This window comes from Amblyraja radiata, chromosome 25 (genome assembly GCF_010909765.2).
Source record: "Amblyraja radiata isolate CabotCenter1 chromosome 25, sAmbRad1.1.pri, whole genome shotgun sequence".
Taxonomy (NCBI): domain Eukaryota; kingdom Metazoa; phylum Chordata; class Chondrichthyes; order Rajiformes; family Rajidae; genus Amblyraja; species Amblyraja radiata.
In genome coordinates this window covers 30,231,840-30,256,685 of record NC_045980.1, presented here as the reverse complement: position 1 = coordinate 30,256,685, position 24,846 = coordinate 30,231,840, and the positions used below count along the sequence as shown (strand labels likewise).

The 24,846-nt window shown below is 44.9% G+C and overlaps 2 protein-coding genes and 1 non-coding gene across 3 annotated transcripts in view; 1 reads left to right on the top strand and 2 right to left on the bottom strand.

The window, feature by feature from the left end:
* Window positions 1-6,791: 6,791 nt before the first annotated feature.
* LOC116987183 (2'-5'-oligoadenylate synthase 3-like) lies at window positions 6,792-12,129 on the bottom strand. Its single transcript, XM_033043060.1, has 6 exons — window positions 12,091-12,129; window positions 11,350-11,644; window positions 10,493-10,665; window positions 9,253-9,506; window positions 8,693-8,822; window positions 6,792-7,028 (listed from the first exon to the last, which is right to left on the bottom strand). The coding sequence occupies exons 1-6, from the start codon at window positions 12,127-12,129 to the stop codon at window positions 6,792-6,794; spliced, it is 1,128 nt and encodes a 375-aa protein (XP_032898951.1).
* An 8,356-nt stretch (window positions 12,130-20,485) lies between these two features.
* Window positions 20,486-24,846, bottom strand: part of LOC116987181 (2'-5'-oligoadenylate synthase-like protein 2) — a 35,927-nt gene continuing 31,566 nt past the window's right edge. Inside the window, exon 13 of the mRNA XM_033043059.1 lies at window positions 20,486-21,186. Within this exon, the coding sequence (XP_032898950.1) occupies window positions 20,689-21,186 (498 nt within the window). The 3' untranslated portion in view covers window positions 20,486-20,688. The remainder of the gene's footprint in view (window positions 21,187-24,846) is intronic.
* On the top strand, window positions 24,309-24,380 carry trnak-uuu. The gene has a single exon. It is a non-coding gene; the product is annotated as a tRNA-Lys (tRNA).

Genomic DNA, 24,846 nt, shown 5'->3' with positions numbered 1-24,846 from the left:
TAGTGTGGAGGGGGCATGTTGGTCGGCGTGGGCTGAAGGGCCTGTTTCCACGTTGTATTTACTCTAGAAGTCTAGATGAGGTTTCAACAACATGGAAAGGGTGAATGCACAAAGTCTTTTACTTCGAAGGGGAATCAAGAACCAGCGGACATCGGTTTAAGGTGAGAGGGGAAGGATTTTATAGGAACCCTGAGGAGGCAACCTTTTCACTCAAAGGGAGGTGGGTATGTGGAACAAGCTGTCAGAGGAGGTAGTTTAGATAGGTACATTAATAACTCTAATGGAATTTAAAAGACACTTGGTAAGGTTTAGAGTGATATGGATAAAACGCAGGCAAACAGGACTAGCTTAGGTGGGACATTTTGGTCGGCACGGACTAGTTGGGCTGAAGGCTTGTTGAAAACTGTGTGACTCACTAACACTATGTGAGTTGTGCCAGGGTCCAGATGGGCATGGATTTGGGAAACAACAGCATGTTCAAGGGCCAAATAGTGAAATCTTGGATAGAGTGGATGGGGAGAGGACGTTTCTACTCGTGGGAGAGTCTAGGACCAGAGGTCACAGCCTCAGAATTAAAGAACGTTCCTCTAGGAAGGAGATGAGGAGGAATTTCTTTAGAGGGTGGTGAATCTGCAGAATTCATTGCCACAGAAGTCTGCGGAGGCCAATTGATATTATTAACGCAGAGATGGATAGATTCTTGATTAGCAAGAGTGTCAGGGGTTATGGGAAGTAGGCAGGAGAATGGGGTTAAGATCGGGAAAGATAAATCAGCCATGATTGAATGACAGAGTGGACTTGATGGGCCGAATGGCCTAATTCTGCACCTAGAACTTAGGAACTTATGAACGGATGAGAGGAAAGGGAGGTTAAATGTTTGAGACCAAGTTAAAAGGATGATAGGCTTAAGGTTTCTGAGGAGAGAAGTGATGACAGAGCGTTGGAAGATGAGGAGACCATACCTGAGAGGAGACAACCACTAATAATATCGTCATGTGACAGCCTTGTGGCTATCTTAGTTTTTCACATTTTCTCCATCCACCTTGTGACCCACTGCCTCAGTATGATGACATCCTCTTGAAACTTTCCACTGTAGCTTGGTGTACGTGGCAATAAAGTTAAGTGAACTTAACTAACAACCCAGCGGTATGATTATTGATTTCTCTATCTTCGCGTAACCATGGCTTTCTCTCTCTCTCTGTCCCTCCCCCACCCTCGTTCTCCGACTAGTTTCACTGTCCTCCTGATTAATTTTACTGTTTGTCTGCCTCGATGTCAACTTCCCCTCAGCCAACAATGAACCGTTCTACATTTCCTTGTTCACCGACTGCTTTGATCTGTCGTTTTCACACCTTTCCCTTCCATATCTCTAGTTTTCCTCTCCCCTGACTGAAGAAGGGTCTCCACCCAAAAGGTCACCCCTTCCTTCTCTCCAGAGAAGCTGCCGGACCCGCTGAGTTACTCCAGCACTTTGTGTCTATCTTAACTAAACATCGCCCTCTTTTGGTTGAGCTAATGTATAACATCGCAGTGTTATCCGTAAATGATATTTGAACCTAGACATTTAATATTCAGTTTCAGGCAAGATGCCGCTCCGAGACATCCTGGACCCTGGCACCAGGTAGGCAACGCACCATCCTGGAGTCTCCTGTATGCCAGGATAGACATGAATTATCTATCCTAGCATACAACAACAACAACAACAAGATCACCCTGGAGAAAGTACAACGCCGAGCAGCCTGTTTTGTACGTAATTTTGGTCTCCTAATCTGAGGAAAGACATTCTTGTCATGGAGGGAGTACAGAGAAGGTTCACCAAACTGATTCCTGGGATGTCAGGACTTTCATATGAAGAAAGACTGGATAGACTCGGCTTGTACTCGCTAGAATTTAGAAGATTGAGGGGGGATCTTATAGAAACTTACAAAATTCTTAAGGGGTTGGACAGGCTAGATGCAGGAAGATTGTTCCCGATGTTGGGGAAGTCCAGAACAAGGGGTCACAGTTTAAGGATAAGGGGGATATCTTTTAGGACCGAGATGAGGAAAACATTTTTCACACAGAGAGTGGTGAATCTGTGGAATTCTCTGCCACAGAAGGTAGTTGAGGCCAGTTCACTGGCTATATTTAAGAGGGAGTTAGATGTGGCCCTTGTGGCTAAAGGGATCAAGGGATATGGGGTAAAAACAGGAAAGAGGTACTGATTTTAGATGATCAGCCATGATCATATTGAATGGCGGTGCAGGCGCGAAGGGCCGAATGGCCTACTCCTGCACCTATTTTCTATGTTTCTATGTTTCTATGACTACAAGAGCAAATCAAGCGTGAATAATACGCTGACTTCTCTCGGATGGGATACCCTCGAGCTCCGCAGAATCAGGCTAAGACTAATTGCAATTTACAAGGAGATTCACAAAATCACGCCATCAAATCTCCCGTCATCCCAGAGCACCACCTACCATGAAACAAGACAAAATAACGGTCCCTACACCATCAACTTGCTAAATTTCAATAAACGTTGCTGCCAATATTCCCTTTACCCAAGGATGCAAAAAATGTTTGCGCGTCATCAAATGTTGACATGTAGCCAAAGGATATTCGGAAATGACTCCATGGATCCTGTGGCGTAGTTCCCAGAGCAGACTGTCCAGCTTGTCTGGCGAAATGCCTCATCGCCACAACTCACCAACAAGCACCAAGACCTGACTTGGCTGGCGGTGAGGGGAGCCCTCCCAGTCAGATCCTTCCTGCACCGTCGGAACCTCACTGCCAGCGCACGCTGCCCTCGGGACGGCTGCTATGGAGAGGAGACGGTTGCCCACCTCTTTGCAGAGTGTGGATTTGCAAAGACAGTCTGAAGAGGTTTGCAAGGGTCCCTGTGATTTACGGACTGTTCCCAGGGACGCATTCAGGGACTGACATCGAGTGCTGCTGGAACTCGGTGAAACTCGGAGCTTTGTTGACCTCCCAGCGGAGCGAGATGTCCGTCGGGGAATGTTGCCGACTGGCCCGCTGCAGACTGCAGGAGTACGTGCTGAGGGACGCACTGAAGCTCGGTGCAGCCAACGCCAAGGCTCGGGTCCTTCCACTGCTGGACATGGGGGGGCAGGGTGTGGTGGAGATGCCCCTCAAAATAAGGGAAGGGATTCCACGCCAGTGGGCCACATGAGTGGCAAGGGTGGGGGATAAATTTGTGTAAACAGTATTGAATGTTTGTATTGCCTCCGAGGATATTGGATGGAGTCTTGTAAGGATCATGTATTGGATATATTTTTTTCTCGAATAAAGTATATTTTGAAATGAAAAAAAACCTTCTCCCCAGAGATGCTGCCTGCTCCGCTGAGTGACTCCAGCTTTTTGTGTCTATCTTGGGTTTAAACTAACATCTGCAGTTCCTTCCTCCACAACACTATGGGATCTTATAGTTTCCAAATAGTTTCAGATATTTCACTGCAAACAGTAGAGGGCGCCCTATCATGCTCAATGTCCTACTGTTAATAAGTAGGTTTAAGCAGCCGAGGGAAGAATATATGCGTAGGAAGCAACTGCAGGTGCTGGTTTATACCCGAAGATAGATACTAAGTGCTGGAGTAACTCAGCGGGTCAGCTAGCACCTCTGGTGAAAAGGAATAGGTGATGTTTCGGGTTGGGACCCTTCTTCAGACTGAGGGTCTGGGGAGAGGGAAATTAGAGGTGTGAATAGATACATAGCAGTACATCGGATTTGCCATGATGTAGAGCGTTTCTTCCGTCACCTCCGCTTCTGTGCCTCTTTCTATGGGAAAGAGTCCTCACCACCCAGTGATGGGTCCTTCTCCTGTCTCTACTGGTACCCTCCCCTTGCCTTCCACCCTCTTTAGACCTTTTTTAAATTAGATTCTGTATCATTTGCTACCTCCAGTTTCCCTCTCCACTGACTCTCAGTCTGAAGAGGGGTTTCACCTATTCCTTCTCTCCAGAGAAGCTGCCTGACCCACTGAGTTACTCCAGCGAAGATGATCAACGGGATTTGATTTAAACATTTGAGAGACGGTAAATAAGACACGAAAAAGTTTAACAAAACCCCTTCCTGCTGCTAATTTCCTCTTTTATCACTGAGCTAAAATGAAGGAAGTGGTTATTGATCAAACGAAGTGTGAGAAAAGCCCAGGCTATGAAGATTTGAACTGTATGATGCAAACAAATGTTGGCCACAGAGCATCATGAAACCTCTTGTGTGCAGAGTGCAGAGAACTTTCTCAGGACCTGAGGGCGTGGGCTGTGGGGAGAGGTTGTGCAGGCTAGGACTGTGGGATAATGAGAGGTGATCTTATAGACGTTGTATAAGAAGACTTTAGAAGACCATGAGAGGAATGGACTGGGTAGTTTCTCAGAGTCTTTTACCCAGAGTAGGGGAGTTAGAATGCCTTTTATTGTCATTCAAACAGCTTGGTTTGAACGAAATTGCATTTCTACAGTCTTAACATTACAAAAAAAAAACAAGACCCACACTTAACACAATTTACACAAACATCCATCACAGTGAATCTCCAACACCTCCTCACTGTGATGGAAGGCAAAAATCTTATCTCTTCCCTTTGTTCTTCTCCCGAACCTCAAGTTTAAGGTGAGAGGGAAAAGATTTAATAGGAATCTGAGGGACAATGTTTTTACATAGAGGGAGTGGATATATAGAACAAGCTGCTTGAGGAGGCAGTTCGAGACAGAAAATATAATAACATTTAAAAGTCATTTGGGCAGGTGCATAGGAAAGGTTTAGAGAGAGATAGGCCAAACGCGGGCAGGTGGGACTAGTGTAGATGGGCCACCTTAGTCATCGTGGGTAAGTTGGGCCGAAGGCCCTGTTTCTGTGCTATGTGACTCCATGTTTTAACATATATGAACACTAAAATCATGAGAGATTGAGTCTCTGGCCCAGAGTAGGGGAATGGAGAACCAGAGGACACAGGTTTAAGGTGAGGGGGGAAAGATTTAATAGGAAACTGAGGGGTAACTTTTCTACGCAAAGGATGAATGGTGTATGGAACGGAGGGGGTAGCTGAGGCAGGTACTATTGCTACATTTAAGAAATATTTTGACAAGTACATGTATAGGATAGGTTTGGAGACATTATGGGCCAAATGCTGGTAGGGGGGACTAGTGTAGATGGGACATGTTGGTCGGGCGTGGGCAAGTTGGGCTGAAGGGCCTGTTTCCATGCTGTTTCACTCTCTAATTCTAGACCAAACAATGATTGTTGAACACATTGTGACGGTCTGGCAGTCCCGGCGTGAGCAGATGGATTTGCAAAAGATGGGCAGGCGAGAACGAGGTACCATTGGTTATTTCTTTGTATTACGTTTCTTACCGTCCACCACGGCCCCAGGCTGTGAATGACACAAATCTCCAACAAAGCCTTTGCAATAGAAATGACTTTATTTAATGCAGCAGTAACAGAGTTTAAATCAACACTAAATAATTAGCAAATCTTTTATTCGTTGTTTGGGACAGTAATTATAGATTATAAATGAGATTATATAAAATCTTTTTGGCCCATCATACTGAAGCCAAGTATGTGGACTCTGCAAATTTAGTACCACTTGATTTCCACCACATGCTGAATAATTTCATTCATTGATAAAATGATTTTAAATCTCTTCCATCTAAAGGGCCTGTCCCACTTTCATGACTTAATTCACGACCTTTTTTACTCGTGGACATTTTTCATCATGCTAGAAAAACGCCCCGACCTGCTTGACGCCACGAGTACCTACGACAAGCATCACGGCCTGCCTACGTCCTCGTGACGACCATGCTGCGAGTATGAGTCAAAGGCAAACTCGGCAGAGGTCGTGAAAGTGGGACAGGCCGTTAAGAGACACCCAAGGTCGGGCATGGAGTGTAGAACAGTACTGCATAGGAATAGGCATTATAGCCCACAGTGCCCATGCTGAACATGACGCCAACATAAACTAATCTCTTCTACCTGTACTTGCTCCATGTCCCTCCATATCTATGAGCTTATCTAAAAACCCTCTTAAACACTATATCCTCCACCACCATCCCCTGCAGCGTGTTCCAGGCACCCACCATCCTCTGTGTGAAAAAAGGTGCACATTTCCTTTTTAACTTTCCCCCTCAACTTGAAGCTACGGTTAAGAGATACAACACGGAAACAGGCCCTTTGGCCCATCGAGTCTGTGCCGAACACCTATCCTCGTGCAGTAGCACTATCCTACATACCATCTTTTACCAAAGCCAATCTTTGACCAAAGCCATTTACAATCTTTTACCAAAGCCAATCAACTTACAAACCTATACATCTTTGGAGTGTGGGAGGAAACCGGAGCACCCGGAGAAGGCACGTGCGGTACAAACTCCGTACAGGCAGCACCCGTGGTCAGAATCGAACCCGGGACTCTGGTGCTGTAGGGCAGCAACTCTACCGCTGCACCACCGTGCCATCTGTTTACAAAAATGAATCTGTGTCTCAGTACATTCGGTGACATTAAAGTGGCATTGATTACCAACCCCCTTCACTTTCACCCTTTCAGATGTGCACCCCTTTTACCAAGTCCCCCCCTTAATCCTCTCTGCTTCAGGGAGAATGCCTCTCCCGTACAAGATTCCAGTCAGAAATAGTGATAATCAACTTGACACCAAAAATCAGCAGTTAAATATGTTGGATAATTCTGTGAAATACGATTAGGAATTACATTTCAGATTAAAATGTTTACAGTGATTTGCGGCGATTGCCATTTCGACATCTCTCTCCAATGCTCCAGTATTGATTCCTTGCGCAAATCTTTTTGTTAAAGCACGGTGCACCAACTGGGGTCTTCCTTCAGCAAGAAAGTAACATTATGGAAAATTCCATAATCAGACAGCGTGCGTGTATCCTGCAGCATGTTGCCATTCCATTCCAGGTAACAATTGGATTTTCCAGTGTGTTTCTCAACTTCTCGTTGAATTTGTTTAATGGGGTAGAAAGGGTTGACAGCCAAATTATATGGCAAGCAATCCACTGAAACCCATACACTCTTCACAGGCTGTAAAAACACAAACATAAACAAGGATTGTTACCCTCTGCTCTGCTATAATCTTGCTGTACAGATATCAGCACAGTGGCGCAGCAGGTAGAGCTGCTGCCTCACAGCTCCAGGGACCCGGCGTTGATCCTGACCATGAATGCTCTGTGTGTGGAGTTTGCACGTTCTCCCTGTGACCGTGTGTTGCATTCCTCAAGTTGGTCCATAAATTTGAGGAAGGACACACTTGGGAGTGAGGGAGGGCAGCGTAGGTTTACAAGGTTAATTCCCGGGATGGCGGGACTGTCATATGCTGAGAGATTGGAGCGGCTGGGCTTGTATACGCTGGAGTTTAGAAAGATGAGAGGGGATCTTATTGAAACATTTAAGATTATTAAAGGATTGGACACGCTAGAGGCAGGAAACATTTTCCCGATGTTGGGGGAGTCCAGAACCAGGGGCCACAATTTAAGAATAAGGGGTAAGCCATTTAGAACGGAGATGAGGAAACACTTTTTCACACAGAGAGTTGTGAGTCTGTGAAATTCTCTGCCTGGAGGCCGGTTTTCTGGATACTTTCAAGAGAGAGCTAGATAGGGCTCTTAAAAATAGCGGAGTCGGGGGATATGGGGAGAAGGCAGGAACAGGGTACTGATTGGGGATGATCAGCCATGATCACGATGAATGGCGGTGCTGGCTCGAAGAGCGGAATGGCCTACTCCTGCACCTATTGTCTATTGTCTATTGGTTTCCACCATGTGCTCCGGTTCCCTCCCATGTTCCAAAGATGTGCGGGTTTGTCGGTTAATTGGCTCCTGTAAATTGTCACTAGTGTATAAGGAGTGGATGCGGACGTGGGATAGAACATGGAACTGAAGTGATCGATGGTCGGCGTGGACTCGATGGGCTGAATGGCCTGTTTCCATTCTGTATCTCTAAAAACTGACACTCAAAATACCAATTAGTCTACTTTAGTGTACAAAATCATGAGAGGAATCTAACTTCATGGTGTCTCCAAGGACTTTTCCCATACCAGTCATTTCCACTTCTCCCCAATCCCATCGGGCAGAAAATACAAAAAATTGAAAGCATGTGCCACCAGACATAAAACTAGTGTGATGGGTGATCAATGGTTGGCGTGGACCCGGTGGGCCGAAGGGCCTGTTTTCAACCTGTGTCATTCAATAAATAAATAATTGAAAATATAATCCAAAACAAAGCTATTCTGTTCTTGTTGCCTGTGCTGGCTGTTTGCACAAGTTGTTCAGATAGTTCCACTGTCCTGTTCTCTCCCCATAACCCAGCTACACTAGTCCCACCTACCTGCTTTTGGCCCATATCCCTCTAAACATGTCCTATCCATGTTCCTGTCTAAATGTTTCTTAAACATAGGCAAATGCTTCTTAAATGTTCCTCCCATAAGCTCGGGTGCAGTCCTAATCTTCCAACCCACCTCATTGCAGGCATTGAACTTTGTCTCTGGAAGTGCAATGCCATAGAATTCTGCACTTTGGTATTTTTCGCTGTGCTCTGCCTGTTGTACTTGTGTACGGTTTGATTGATGGTGGTATCTGATTTAATTTGGAAAGCATGCAAACACAAGCTTTTCACCATTATCTCGATACATGTGGCAATAAATACTAAACCGATACCAATGCCAATGCATGTTCCCTGTGATATTTTACCTCAACATCCCAGGAGTCGACATTTTGCACACAGTTCTGCTGTAAACATTCCTCGGCCACTTCTGCCACCAGATCCCATCTCGCTACAGCAACGTTACCTGTTGGATCTGCGGGGTCAAGGATCATAGGCCTAAGGGTTCAAACACATAAGAATCAGCAGCCAAACACAGCTTTACTAGCTCGTTCTGTACACCACAGAATCCTTTGGGAATTATCCCTTGAGCAAATCTTTAAGGCTACTTATCCTTTCATCGATTCCTTGTTGCCTCCTGATCTTCTGTACCCTAGTAGACTAAATATTGAGGACATCTGGTGGTGCAGTGGTAGAGTTGCTGCTTTACAGCGCCAGATACACAAGTTTGATCCCGACTACGGGTACCGTGTGTACGGAGTTTTGTACGTTCTCCCCGTGACCTGCGTGAGTTTTCCCCAGGTGCTATGGTTTCTATCTTTGGTATAAACCAGCCTCTGCAGTTCCTTCCCATTTCAAATAACCTTTCACTGTGCTGTGTTGATTCTAGAATTCCTGAAAGGGCAAATATGGCTTGAACGTCACTTACTTAGGTTCTTTAAGTTTGTTTTTCAGAAATCTGCCAATGCTGTAAGAGTCAAAGTTGTAGTTTGTGGTCCAAAATATCCAAAGGTCTTCGTACTGGACAATCAGTTCCAGAACGGTGCGAAATCCTTCCGCGGTGTTGAAATTTACTCCCTTCTCAGCGCTCTCCCATGCATAGATGATCAGCAGCTCGAGAGCATACTTTGGTGGTAAATACTCTCCGGGTCTCAGTTTGCATTTATATGGGCGACGGACATACTGTTAGATAAAAATAAATCAGCATTTGAACCTTCTGCCCTTGGACTGTCTCTTTTAACAAAGGGATGAGATTAATTATTAAGGTCTTGGGTGCATAGTTCAGTTTAGTTTAGAGATACAGCATGGATACTGGTTAGTTCCAGGACCAGGGGCTATGTGGTGGAATATTGTGCTGGGGGAACGGGTGAGTGGTGGAATATTGCGTTCGAAAGGGTTGCATTGGGGGGCCAGGCCTCCCGTGTGACAGGGACCCAACGGGTCTCAGTTGGTCTAGTAGGTGTTAAATCTATACAAAGGTGTTAAATCTATACAAAGATTTGTTACATTCTGGAAACACTGCTTGTACGGGTGGCTGGAACAGAATGAGTCCGTTTCTTCACAAGGAAGTCACAAAGCACTGCAAATGCTAATTTACATTGAAAAAACCCATAGTGCTGGAGTAACTCAGCTGGTCAGGCAACATCTCCGGAGGACATGGATAGACGACGTTTCGCATTCGGGCTCTTTTTCAGTCTGGTTAGAGTAGGGGGAGAAAGCTGGAAAAGAGGAGGGGGCAGGACAAAGTCTGGCAAGTGATGGGTGGATACTAGTTGGGGGGGGGGGGGGGGGTTAATTGACAGATGGATGGACAAAGGCTAGAAATGAAAAGGGTGTAGGATAAGGAGAGAAGAGGAGTGAAACGAGAAGCCGGAGAGAAGGATGGTTGGAAGGGGATAGGGGGAGGGGAACAGGGGGATGGGATAGTGAAACAATCAGGTGAATGCATAGTGGGGCTGGATGGCGACTTGAGAGAGAATCATTTACAGGGCTATAGGGAACAGCAGGGGTATAGGACTAACAAGATTAATTTATTGGTACCTGACATGGACAAATGTACCACAACAATGTGATTTGATCTGCACTTGCCCTCTTCCAAAAGCAATTCAACTTATATAGCAGTAAACACCTCATCATAGAACAATTTCAGAAGCAGTCTCCAAATATACCTCAGTATACCAATACTTCACAAGTCGGATAAGGCCTTTCAGTTTAGTGGGTCGTGTCTTTATAAAGTCCCTCTGGAGTTCGGTGAAGCATGTCGAGAATTCTCCCCCACGTTCTCCGGTAGCAATGAGACCTTCATAGACCTGATTCTTCACGCCAGTCGATGTCAGTGGACCTTCAGGACAAAAAAGTGACCTTTTATTGCTTAGATACTGACAATTGATGTAATATTAAACTTACTATGTTGTTTGTCATTGAAGAAACGATATATAAACATTAGGAAACCTTGGGAGCATCCATCTATGGTATTTCATAGAAACATAGAAAATGGGTGTAGGGGTAGGCCATTCGGCCCTTCGAGCCTGCACCGCCATTCAATATGATCATGGCCTTATTCTTAAACTGTGGCCCCTGGTTCTGGACTCCCCCAACATTGGGAACATGTTTCCTGCCTCTAGCGTGTCCAAACCCTTAACAATCTTATATGTTTCAATGAGATACCCTCTCATCCTTCTAAACTCCAGAGTGTACAAGCCCAGCTGCTCCATTCTCTCAGCATATGACAGTCCCGCCATCCCAGGAATTAACCAGCAAATTAAGGGACCAAAACTGCACACAATACTCCAGGTGTGGTCTCACTAGGGCTCTGTACAACTGCAGAAGGACCTCTATTGCTCATATATTCGATAATTCTACGCATGTATTATAATGTTGTCTACACTGTAAAGAAACTATTTGGGACTTTCTTGCAAACTCAAGAGAGAAATCACTATAAATGAAAGTTGTCCTTTTATGTAATCAAAAGAATATCATATTTTGCATTGAACCGCTTATTTTCAATGTGTTCAAAGCCTCATACCTAAGGCATCAAATGCAGGGAGAACATCGACCTCAACAAAATCAGACGATTCTGTGGATTTAAACAGGAGGTTCAGCGAGCGAGGAGAAGACAAAGCAGGAATTATTCTGGGCTGTGACATTTTGATCTGACGTCCAATGTTTTTCTCATATTTCAACAACAGTTCACGAATGTTGCTCAAAATTTCAGCCCGGTTTTTCTTTTGGTCATCAAAACACTTGAAGTGGTTGAGAAAGACAACCAAATCCGCATCAGAGCCATTTTTTACAGCTGTTCCTTTTCCAAGGGAGCCACCCTACAAGATGAGGCAAAACAACAATACAACCTTTTCAATAAATGATTTTTAGTTTTTGTTTCGTTTAGAGATATAGCACGTATCTCTTTGCAGTGCGGGAGGAAACCGGAGCACCCGGAGAAAACCCACGCGATCACGGGGAGAAGGTACAAACTCCGTACAGACAACAACCAACGTCAGGATCGAACCTGGGTCTCTGGCAACCGGGGCACGTGGGAAATCCATGCAGTCACAGTGTGAACGTGCAAACTCCACACACAGACAGCACCCGAGGTCAGGATCAAACTCGGGTCTCAGTGACTGCGATGCGACACAGCAGCTCTACCAGCCGCGCCAACTTTGAAATGATCACAATTCTCTCTCATACCTCCTCACCTCCACCACACAACCGGGAGAAAGACACTTTTTAAGCAGTTCTGGTCTTTGGTTAAGATTGTAGAACTCACACACGCACCAGTGATACTGGGACCCTCTTTGTTTACCATAATCTACTGCATCGGCTGTTCCAGGTGTGGACTCCGATACATCGGTGAGACCAAGCGCGGGCTCGGCGATCGTTTTGCTGAACACCCCCGCTCAGTCCGCCTAAACCCACCTGATCATCTGTAAACACTTTAACTCCCCCTCCCATTCACACACTGACCTTTCTGTCCTGGGCCTCCCCCCCATTGTCTGTGAGGCCCAGCACAAATTGGAGGAACAGCACTTGATATTTCTCTAGGGCAACTTACACCCCAACGATATGAATATTGTCTTCTCTAAGTTCATTGCTTTCCTTCTCTCTCCATCCCTCCCCCTTCCCAGTTCTCCAACCAGTATGACTGTCCCCGATTACATTTTATCTGTTTACTTTGTTGTCACCATCTCCTAGCTAACAATGGTCTATTCTACATTTTCCTTCAGCTGCACCTCTTTTGATGTCTCACCCTTACCCTTACCACCTTAGCCTTCCTTATTTCTGTCTCCCTGTCCCCTGAATCTCAGTCTGAAGAAGGGTCTCGACCCGAAACGTCATGCATTCCTTCTCTCCAGAGATGCTGAGTTACTCCAGCACTTCGTGCCTATTTTCTGTACCATTGCCTATTTCCATTCAGTGTACAATTGTGTCACCTCACCTTCACGGTTTTACTGATTTTATAGGGACATTGTTCCTTTAAGAAGGTACAAATCTTGTCAATGGTCTCAGCCACTAGTCTCAAAAAATCTTTATCAGGTTGGAGCTGTAAGCAAATAAATGTGTCCAGAGTGCAGGCTTGTGTTTGATACAAATCCATAATTCTTTTCTGTAATAAAGGAAAAGATAGAATTCAGCAAAGTTAACTGGATAGGAGCTCTGAAGAGAATCACAAAATCCTTAATGTGTGAAATGAGATCATTCAGTTTACAGAGTCAATACCATGCTGGAAGAACTCAACAGGTCAGGCAGCATCTGCGGGGAGAATGGATTGCCGATGTTTCCAGTCACAGAGTGATACAGCGTGGAAACTGGCCATTCGGCCCAGCTTGCCCACACCGACCAACATGCCCATCTACACTAGTGCCACCTCCCTGCGTTTGGCCCATATCCCTCTAAACCTGTTCTATCCATGAACTTGTCTACATGTTTCTTAAACGTAGTGACAGTACCTGCCTCAACTACCTCCTCCTGCAACTTGCTCCAAACACCCAAAGTTACCCCTTAGATTCCTATTAAATCTTTCGTATGGCGGTGGTGGGCGCTGGACAAGGGACTATAGCAAGAACCAGAGGCCACAGCCTCCGAATAAAGGGGAAAAGATTCATAAGGAATCTGAGGGGTAGCTTTTTAACACAGGTGGGTGTATGGAACGAGCTGCCACAGGATGTAGTTGAGGCAGTGACTATCATGGCGTTTAAGAAACAGACAGGTACATGGATAGGACAGGTTTAGATGGACATAGGCCAGACACGGGCAGGTGGCACTAGTGTAGATGGGACATGATGGCCGGTGTGGGCAAGTTGTGCCGAAGGGCCAGTTTCTACGCTGTATCACTCTGTGACTATGAACCGTGATAAGTTCGCTATTAATAACCGCGGTGTTAGTACAAATAAACAATAATGACTTTGAGCGGCTGCGGTTGTTTTGGCGGCTTGGTCCGGAGCAGCGGCGGGACATTGAGCGCTCGGTGCCGGTGTCGGCAGCGACTCTCTGCCGCTCTGCCAATGCTCTCTCCGGGCTTCTCTCGCCTCGTCTCGTCCTTCTCTCGGTCTGAGGACGGACCCGGAGAGGCGGCACCTCGGTGCAAATTCAGGCAACGCCAATGAACTAAATGTATGAACTTAAATATATATCTATATAATGCCACGAATTAAAGACAACTCACCTTCACTGTGCACAGGCTTTGTTTCCTGGTGGAAATGAGCCCAACAGGGAAGTTTGTTTTTAATCGCCGTTAGTTTCTATTCACTTGTGTTCTGCCTGAGTTTCGATTCAGGAGTGTGACATCTGTCAGAAGTAACAGCCCAGCTGCGGCTGACTCATGATGACAAACGTGGAAGGGCAGAGAATGGCTTTGATGCCAGCAAAACTAAAACAAGCTACTGGAAGAGATCAGTGGGTCAAGCAGCATCCGTGGAGGCAATGTTATGGTTTAGTTTAGTGTTGTGATACAGAGCGGAAACAGGCCCTTGGGCCCACCGAGTCCGTACCGACCAGCGGTCACTCCGCACACTAGCCCTCTCCTACACACTCTAGGGACAATTTACAATTATACGTCTTTGGAGTGAGGGTGGAAACCTGAGCACCCAGAGAAAGGCCACGCGGTCACGGGGAGAAGGTCAAATATGAATGAATGAAGGATACTATTATCACATGTGGCATGTCCCAGTCCCACTGAGATTCATCATTTTGCCTGCACAAGTATGCAAAGAGTCGCCACACTGTTCAGCTTAGTTTAGTTTTGTGATACAGCACGGAAACAGGCCCTTCGGCCCACCGAGTCTGCACCGACCAGCGATCCCCACACACTTACACTCTCCTACACACACTAGGGACAATTTACAATTATACCAAGCAAATTAACCTACAAAAACCTGTACGTCTTTGGAGCGAGGGAGGAAAGCGGAACATTCATTTTGAGGGGACTAGAATATAAAAGCAAGGATGTAATGCTAAGGCTTTATAAGGTGCTGGTCAGATGACATTTGGAATATTGTGAGCAGTTTTGGGCTTCATATCTGAGGAAGGAAGTGCTGGCATTGGAGAGGGTCCAGAGGAGGTTGATTGGGTTGATGTTTGAGGATTATTTGACGGTACTGGGCCTTTACTCGCTGCAGTTTAGAAGGATGTAGTGAGATCTCATTGACATCTACTGACTAATGAAAGGCCTAGATAGAGTGGATGTGGAGAGGATGTTTCTAGACTTAAGACTTTAGAGATACAGCATAGAAACAGGCCCTTTGATTCATTGAGTCCACTGATACACCTCACGCTGCCTCGGCAAGGCCACCAGCATAATCAAAGATGAGTCACAGCCCAGCCACTCCCTGAAACTGTCCCTGAAAACGCACACCTCCAGGTTCAGGGACAGTTTCATCCCAGCTGTGATTAAGCAACTGAACCATCCTATCAACAAGTTGAGAGCGGTCCAGAGCTTCCATCTACCTCATTGGAGACCTACGGACTATCTTTAATTGGACTTGCCTGGACTTTATCTTGCACTAAACATTATTCCCTTTTTCCTATACCTGTACACTGTGGATGGCTCGTTTGCAATCATGTATTGTCTTTCCGCTGACTGGTCAGCTAGTAACAAAAGCTTTTCACTGTACCTTGGTACACATGACAATAAACTCAATAAAACTAAACAAAGATTCAGTGTGCTCAACATTCCAGACACATTATACATCTTTTAATCTGCCTCCGCTGGAATCTTCCAGTGAATGGCTAACCGGCTTTAATTATTTATGTTTTGGTGCAGGCATTTGGTGTTTTGTTTAGAGATACAGTGCGTAAACAGGCCCTTCGGCCCACCAAGTCCGTGCTGACCCACGATCCACACACATTAATGTTATCCTACACACATTACGGACGATTTACAATTATACCAAGACAATTAACATACAAACCTGTACGCCTTTAGAGTGTGGGAGGAAACCGGAGATCCGGGGAGAAAACCCACGCAGGTCACAGGGAGAACTTGCAAACTCCCCACAGACAAGCGCACGCAGTCAGGATTAAACCTCAGTCTCTGGCACTGTGAGTAGGTATGTTACAATACTTACCTTCAGCGGAGCTGCAATTTTTGAGAAAGTTATGGCCATTTGACTGTCCTCGATCACAGCTTTTGTGTTAAGTCAATGGAAAAGCAATAGGGAACAAGATGCTAATTTCCGAGTATGAAAATGGCCATAACTTTTTTAATACTGAAGACATGAAAGTGAATTAGGTGACAAATTAAACTTCTTTTTATGCTTTATCTGATGGGATAAATTACAGACGTGATTTTTTAAATCTCAAAATGTTGTAACATTGCTTCTGTAAGGCAGCAACTCTACCCGCTGCACCTCTTTTGGTTTAAAGATACAGCATGTAAATAGGCCGTTGTGAGGCAAATTAAACTTGACACTACTCGTAATTTATTTCACTTTATTTAAGCTTTAGGCAACTTATTTCTTGAATACATAAACTCAGCAACGTCTGGCAAACACGGCTGATTCCGCAGGCCTTTCCCGTCCGAAACACTTCGCACATGCGCACACGCGCCCACTTCGTAGGCCCTTCGGCCCATCGAGTCCACGCCAACCATCGATCATCCGTTCACACTAGATCTATGTTATCCCACTTTCTCATCCACTCCTTCCACGGCCTGGTGCTGGTCTGTGGGGTCAGGGTCGAGGGGTGGGTACGAGGAGGTGTCGAGAGTTGGCGCCTGGCCTCGACACAGTAGAGGTCAACCCACCAGACTACAACGGCACCTCCCTTGTCGGCGGGTTTAATGCCAGTGTCGCTAAGTGAGTGGGGGGCCGTGTGTTCAGAGGGGGCGAGATTGGAGTTGGTGAGGAGGGGTAGAGAAGCTGAGCCGAAACGTCACCTATCCATGTTCTCCGGAGATGCTGCCTGACCCACTGAGTAACTCTAGCACTTTGTGTCCCTCTGTGTAAACCAGCATCTGCAGTTCCTTGTTTCTACATAAAACTAATTGCTCCGTTTCTTTTCTTACAAAACCACATGCCCCAGTTACCACTTGGTAAGGTTGGCGTCCCTTTGCAGCAGGACTCCTCTGGCATGCTGTAGAAACAAGGAACTGCAGGTGTTGCTTTATCCCAAAGGTAGACACAAAGTGCTGGAGTAACTCAGCTGACCAGGCAGCATCCCTGGAGAGAAGGAAGGGGTGACGTTTTAGGTCGGGTCTGCCCTTTTTCACCAGAGATGCTGCTTGACCTGCTGAGTTACTCCAGCGCTTTGTGTTTCGTTGTCCCAAACATCCAGCCCACTCTCTCTCTTCCCGTCGATCAACCTGTATGTCTGTCTTCACAGCTCACCGTTTCTTCCACCAAGCAATAAGTGATACGGAAGCTAGACACAAAAAGCTGGAGTAACTCAGCGGGTCAGGCAGCATCTCCGGAGAGAAGGAATGGGTGACGTTCTCTGGTCGAGACCCTTCTTCAGACAGTCTTTTCACCAGATGCTGCCTGACCCACTGAGTTGCTCCAGCATTTTGTGTCTGTGGAGCAATTAGTTTTATCTTCGGTGTAAACTTCCTTCCTGCCCCTCCCCCCAGAGAATGGTTCCAGGTTGACTCTGAAACAGGAATCCCCCGTGTTCTGTTTGATATTAACGGTGAAAATAAACATTAAACAAAAAACTCCCTTTCAAAGCCCAGGGAGCAACCTCGCCCAGAGTGTGGAGCCCCCTCTCTGTAGACGGTCACACAACACAATTCAGACAAGAGGAAAAAAACAGTCCTTTCATTGTTTATTATAAATTAAGAACCCGGGGATAATCTATAAATTGACTAAGGTTCGGAGGAGTGGAGGACAAACGTTTACTTAGATCAAGTCAAGAGTCTCCCTCATTTTGAGCTAAAGTCAACAGTGTCCCTGCCTGACCTGCCAGCGTTTGATAACTTGGTTTCCATTTCCCCGTCATCGGGGTAAGTTTCGAGTTTCTATTTCCGTGTGTGACGATGCAAATAACAAGTCAACATCAACTTCAGGAACTCAAACGTCAGCGACAACTATCGTCAGGCCAGGCGGCAAGTGCAACAAGAGAAACAGCGTTGACTATTCAGTAGGATCTTTGTCAAAACTGGCCGATGGTGAAAATAAGTTTTAAGTGAGGACACAAGGAACTGCAGGTGCTGTCTATTTACAGAAACAGACGCGAAAGGTAAAAAACTGGAAGACCGGTGGGGGCAGGACAAAGAAATAGTTATCAAGTTAAAGCGTTTGTCAGTCTGAAGAAGGGTCTGACCCAAAACGTCACCCATTCTCTCCATAGATGCTGCCTGTCCCGCTGAGTTACTCCAGCATTTTGTGTCTGCCATCAAGTCTACCCCACCATTCAATCATGGCTGATCTATCTTTCCCTCTCAGCCCCATGTACCTGCCTTCACCGCATAACCCCTGACAACCCAAACTACTCAAGAATCTGACAATCTCCACCTTAAAAAAATCCCCATTGACTTGGCCTCCACAGCCGTCTTTGGCAATGAATTCCAGATTCCCCACCTCCTGACTAAAGAAATTCTTCATCATCAAATTTCTAAAGATACATCCTTTTACACTGAGGCTATGGCTCAGAATGTTTGTGTATGAATAGTCCACTGATCTGACAGTCCTCTGACTGTCTCTCAACCTCTGACAATTTAGTTACACTTGCTCAGGATGAACCCTGAGATGGACCATTGCATCCTGGATTTCCATCTCTCCCTAGTTTCATCCTGGAAAAAAGGTTTTGCCTGTCTACCCTCTCTGTGCCTCAAATAATGTTATAGTTTTGACTTCCAGCTGTGCACTGTGATGGTTCTACAAACCCCTCAGTACAAGAGCAATCTTGAATAGTGCTTAAATGTTGATCTAGTCGTTCACACCCACACCATGGGAATAATGAGACCAGAAGGGTCTCGACCTGAAACATCTCCAATCCATGTTCTCCAGAGATCCTGACCTGCTGGGTTACTCTAGTGCTTTGAATCCTTATGGGAATAAATACATAGTTGGGCCCACAACACCAATTTTGCAGGACAGAAGCTGTTCTTGGGAGGAAAGGGGAGAAGGTAATCATTTTCCACTCCAGTCTGTCTGCTTCAATGTGAGGGAGCTAATTCAAGAGATTTGGGGATTCCAGATCCCTTGACCTCTCATGGTCTTTAAGTAGCTGTTCAAATCAGAGACACCCTGGCCGTGCTTGTGTGAATGTGCGATGGATGGTTTTACTGCGATGTGGAAAAGTTGTAAAAATAACTGTGTCGGCTCTTAGACTAAATTGACTCATTTTCAGATAGCGACAAAAGGTAAAATAGCATTTACCTCGTTACGAAATAAATACAAGCAAGTCACAGAGGTTACAACCTCGCTTATGGGCTTTGGTTTAGTTTTAGCAATGGTGTTCAAACAGGCCCTTTGGCCCATTGCATCCGTGCCGACCAACGATCACCCGTATATTAGCTCTATGTTATCCCACTTTCACATCCTACACACTAAAGGGCCATTTACAGAAGCCAATGAACCTGGGAGCAATGTTCAGCATGCAGACGTGGGGACCGTACACAGGGGTTGTTGGGTGATTATCAGTTCAATACATGTGATCTCAGTGGTTTCACTGTTGTCAACTTCTCTTGCTTCTTGTTCCACCAACATGATGAGCTGAATCAACTCCCATCATGTATGAATCCCCCTTCCATATTAACTGCAGTGGAAGTGCAGAACTTAACGGACAAGTATTCGGCACCAAGTAACTCATAACAGATAAAGGACACAAGTTAATATAAGAACTCTGATTGAAGAAATTAACCAGGTAATCTTTCAAACATTGTTACAGCTTTTATTTATCCATGGTGAATTACACAAAGATTGGCATTTAATTGAATTCAGATTCAACTTTAATTGTCATTGTCAGTGTACAGTACAGAGACAACGAAATGCAGAATTAAAGTAGAGCAACTTTCCTGGCAGCTAGACTAGGCTACCGTCTTCTAGGAAGTCTTGTATACCAGCTGCTATAAGGTTATATAATGCCCAAAAATAACTGCACTTTTTTTTCATTAATTGTATTTTAACTTGTATTTTAACTTGTATTTTAACTTGTTAAGTATGGAAGCTATTTGAGGAAATGTGTGGTGTTATGTCTGTCTTGAAGCTGTCGTGGCACTGTAATTTCCTGTAAAGGATTATTAAAGGTATAATCAATCAATCAATCAATCAAGTGAATTCCTTTATGATCCTTAGAGCACAAAACCACCGAAAAATCTGCATTAATTGTCAAATAGTTTGAAAATCAGTAGCTGTGGGCGTCCACATTGTCATTTGAACATTGTAAGTGTGTGTACAAGGTGAAGGTTGTAAATGGAGTTAAAAATGCCCAGATAAAGAGCTGACTATTGAGCATGTTTGTTGAGGACTGAGGGGTGTGGGGAATGTGCACTGAGACTGCATGAATGAATGTATGAATGAATGAACGATACTTTATTGTTACATGTACCTATCTAGGGTAGGGTGCCTCGGTACAGTCAAATGCTTTGTTCTGAACACAACCTAGGCTGTACACGAGTGTCCCCACCTATCTGTTGCCGACTAAGTATCAAATCACCGAACAACCTTATCTGTTGCCCCTCATGTGGGATGAACATGCTGAATCACCCCAGTTCCATTTGTGGTATTGGTCACATAAGATCGCCTGGATGAACAGGTGGTGGGAAAATGTTCCAGTAGAAAGAACACAATACAGAACATGTGACTGTTAAAAGCAGAGTCCGCCGCTTGTCTGTCGCCAGTGATAGTTAATTCCGATTCACCCCAGATAATTACCCCTCAATGATAACTTAATTTAAAGTCTTTCGCATTGCTACTGATTTTCAGACTGTTTAACTATGATTCTCTGCATTAAAACATTGGAGTTCGTTGCCACCACGCAGTCGCAGGTTGACCATGATGGTAGAAAGTTTCTTAATGCCGTAAGATTGCAGTGTACGTTCATCTTCAAGTTGATGAGATTGAAAGGTCAAGTAGTACTGCCTTGGTTGGACGTGTGTCCGAGATTCAATTTCATTTTTTAAACTTGAAACCTTGTCGCTTGGTGAAACCTGAATTGTCAGATTACGCCCATTGTAATTGACAAATATATCCATTGTGTTTAGCATGAGTAGCTTGACCGTTGCATCAAAGAAGATGCTGGAATCCAACAAGGTTTTGCCATCATCCAAAATGGTGCCATTGAATACCAGGCGTTGCTGGGAGACTGGAATGGTCCAATTTTGATCAATGTTACGTTTGATCTCAGAGACCTTGAGATTAATGTTGGCCGTTAGTAGTAACGATTTACCATCCAGGCTGGTCACAGTGATTTCAAATGTCATCACTGGCTGAGGAACACAAGCAAAAATGTCAATAAATAAAATGTAGTTCCTTTTCATTTTGGACAAGACACATAACAAGAGAGTGAGATTGTGGACACCCATTCTTTTGGGCATCATCGGGTGCACTTGGAACACGAGATTTATTCTTTGGAGCGCAGGAGAATGAGGGGAGATCATGAGAGGAATAGATTGGGCAGATGCACAGAATAGGAGCCAACTTAAACGGCACCTTTCCGCCTGGATTAATCAGGGAGCGATGGTAATGGGTGTGGCCTCAATTCACCATTCATTAAAAGCCCAGACCATTGAATATGCCCCATTTACGCTAATCCCACCAGCCTGTGTTTGGCCCATATTCCTCTAAACCTTTCCGATCCATGCAATGTCTTTCCAAATATCTTTTAAATGGTGTGATTGTACCTGCCTCAACTCCTCCTCTGGGAAAGTCCATAGACTGTGTCTACAATGGGGTGAAGGTGAACAGAGTGAACGACTGTTCACAAGCCTGATAACAGAGGGGGGGTGGAAGATTGCAACCTTCACGTGGTCCGCCCTGTTTCGACGAATGCAATCAACCCGGCGTGCACAATCAAATAACATCAAATAGAACAAGTTGTCCTACAACTTTAGGCTGTGCACGCCATATGGTAGAAGAAGAAGAAGAAGAAGAAGATAACAGAGGGGAAGAAGCTGTTCCTGAGTCTGGTGGTGCACGCTTTCAACCTTCTGTATCTTCTGCGGGTTTGTTGGTTAATTGGCTTCTGTAAATAGTCACTAGTGTGTAAGGAGTGGATGCGAACGTGGGTTAGAACATGGAACTGAAGTGATCGATGGTCGGCGTGGACTCGATGGGCTGAATGGCCTGTTTCCATTCTGTATCTCTGAAAACTGAAACTCAAAATACCAATTAGTCTACGTTAGTGTACAAAATCATGAGAGAAATCTAACTTCATGGTGTCTCCCAAGGACCTTTCCCACCCCAGTCATTCCCTCTTCTCCCCAATCCCATCGGGCAGAAGATACAAAAAATTGAAAGCACGTACCACCAGACTCAGAACCAGCTTCTTCCCCTCTGTTATCAGAATTCTGAACATTCATAGAGTCAATCAAACGTACAATAGGCAGAGCAAAGAGAAAAATATTGAACTGCAGAATTCTGTAGCATTGCACCTCCAGAGATAAAGTTCAATGATGACAATAAGGCCCTTCGGCCTAACTTGCCCACATCAGCCAACAGTTCCCATTTACACAAGTCCCACCTACCTGCATTTGGCCCATATCCCTCTAAACCTGTCCTATCCATGTACCTGTCTAAATGTTTCTTAAAGATAGGTAAATGCTTCTTAAATGTTCCTCCCATAAGCTAGGGTGCAGTCATAATCTTCCAACCCACCTCATTGCAGGCATTGAACTTTGTCTCTGGAAGTGCAATGCAAACAAAAGCTTTTCACCGTTATCTCGATACATGTGGCAATACTAAACCGATACCAATGCCATTGCATGTTCCCTGTGATATTTTACCTTAACATTCCAGGAGTTGACATTTTTCACACAGTTCTGCTGTAAACATATCTTGGCCTCTTCTGCCACTAGATCCCATCTCGCTGCAGCAACGTTATTTGTTGGATCTGCGGGGTCAAGGATCATTGGCCTAAGGGTTCAAACACATAAGAATCAGCAGCCAAACACAGTTTTACTAGCTCGTTCTGTACACCACAGAATCCTTTGGGAATTATCCCTTGAGCAAATCTTTTTTTTATTTTTTTTAAATTTATTAGAAGTAGTGTACATTACAATAATATAAGCCAAAAATAACATAATACATTTCCTGTACCACTTCACATTTTAAACTTTAAAAAGAAGAAAAGTAAAGAGAGTTAAATAGGATAGTGTGTGAAAGAGTGATCAAAAGAGACCCTTAGAAACGAAAAATTCGAAAAAGAGTTAAGAAGCAGGCCCTAGAAAAAGTAAAAGAGAAAAAGAAAAAGAAGATATATTAAAAGTTAAAAAAAGAGATTGAGCAAACCTTTAAGGCTGCTTATCCTTTCATCGATTCCTTGTTGCCTCCTGACCTTCTGTACCCTAGTAGACTAAATACTGAGGACATCTGGTGGTGCAGCGGTAGAGTTGCTGCTTTACAGCGCCAGATACACAGGTTTGATCCCGACTACGGGTACCGTGTGTACAGAGTTTGTACGATCTCCCCTTGACCTGCATGAGTTTTCACCGGGTGCTCTAGTTCCTATCTTTGGTATAAACCAGCCTCTGCAGTTCCAGAACAAGGGGTCACAGTTTAAGGATAAGGGGGAAATCTTTTAGGACCGAGATGAGGAAAACTTTTTTCACACAGAGAGTGGTGAATCTGTGGAATTCTCTCCCGCAGAAGGTAGTTGAGGCAAGTTAATTGGCTATATTTAAGAGGGAGTTAGATGTGGCCCTTGTGGCTAACGGGATCAGGGGGTATGGAGAGAAGGCAGGTACAGGATACTGAGTTGGATGATCAGCCATGATCATATTGAATGGCGGTGCAGGCTCGAAGGGCCGAATGGCCTACTCCTGCACCTATTTTCTATGTTTCTATGTTTCCTTCCCATTTCAAATAACCTTTCACTGTGCTGTGTTTAAGAAGGAACTGCAGATGCTGGAAAATCGAAGGTAGACAAAAGTGCTGGAGAAACTCAGCGAGTGCAGCAGCATCTATGGAGCGAAGGAAATATGCAACGTTTCGGGCCGAAACCCTCTTGCTGTGTTGATTCTAGAATTCCAGAAAGGGCAATTATGGTTTGAACATCACTTACTTAGGTTCTTTAAGTTTGTTTTTCAGAAATCTGCCAATGTTGTCAGAGTCAAAGTTGTAGTTTGTGGTCCAAAATATCCAAAGGTCTTTGTACTGGACAATCAGTTCCAGAACGGTGCGAAATCCTTCCGCGGTGTTGAAATTTACTCCCTTCTCAGCGCTCTCGCATGCATAGATGATCAGCAGCTCGAGAGCATACTTCGGTGGTAAATACTCTCCGGTTCTCAGTTGGCCTTTGCAGGGGCGACGAACTTTCTGTTAGATAAAAAATAAATCAACATTTGATCCTTCCGCCCTTGGACTGTCTCTTTCTTGTTTGAATAACTTCAGGGCCGGATAGCTCAGTCGGTAGAGCACCAGACTTTTAATCTGAGGGTCCAGGGTTCGAGTCCCTGTTCAAGCGGTTACTTTACAGACAGCAATGTGGTGCAGCGGTAGAGTTGCTGCCTTACAACGCCAGTTGCTGTCTGTACGGAGTTTGCACATTCTCCCTTTGGTAGCGTGTTTTCTCCGGGTGCTCTGGTTTACTCCCACAGATTAACTGTAAATTGTCCCTAGTGTTTAGGTTAGAACTAGTGTACGGGTGATCACTGGTCAGCGCAGACTTGGTGGGCCTAAGGGCCATACATTAAAGAACATTATCGGCAAATTAAAGAACTATTCACTCAGGTGGAAAATTCAACTTTAACATAGTTAACAAAAATATTAACAAAGGGATGAGATTAATTATTAAGGTCTTGGGTGCATTGTTCAGTTCAGTTTAGTTTAGAGATACAGCTTGGATACTGGTTAGTTCCAGGACCAGGGGCCTCCTGTGGGGGCTATGGGTGAGTGGTGGAATATTGCGTTGGGGGAACGGGTGAGTGGTG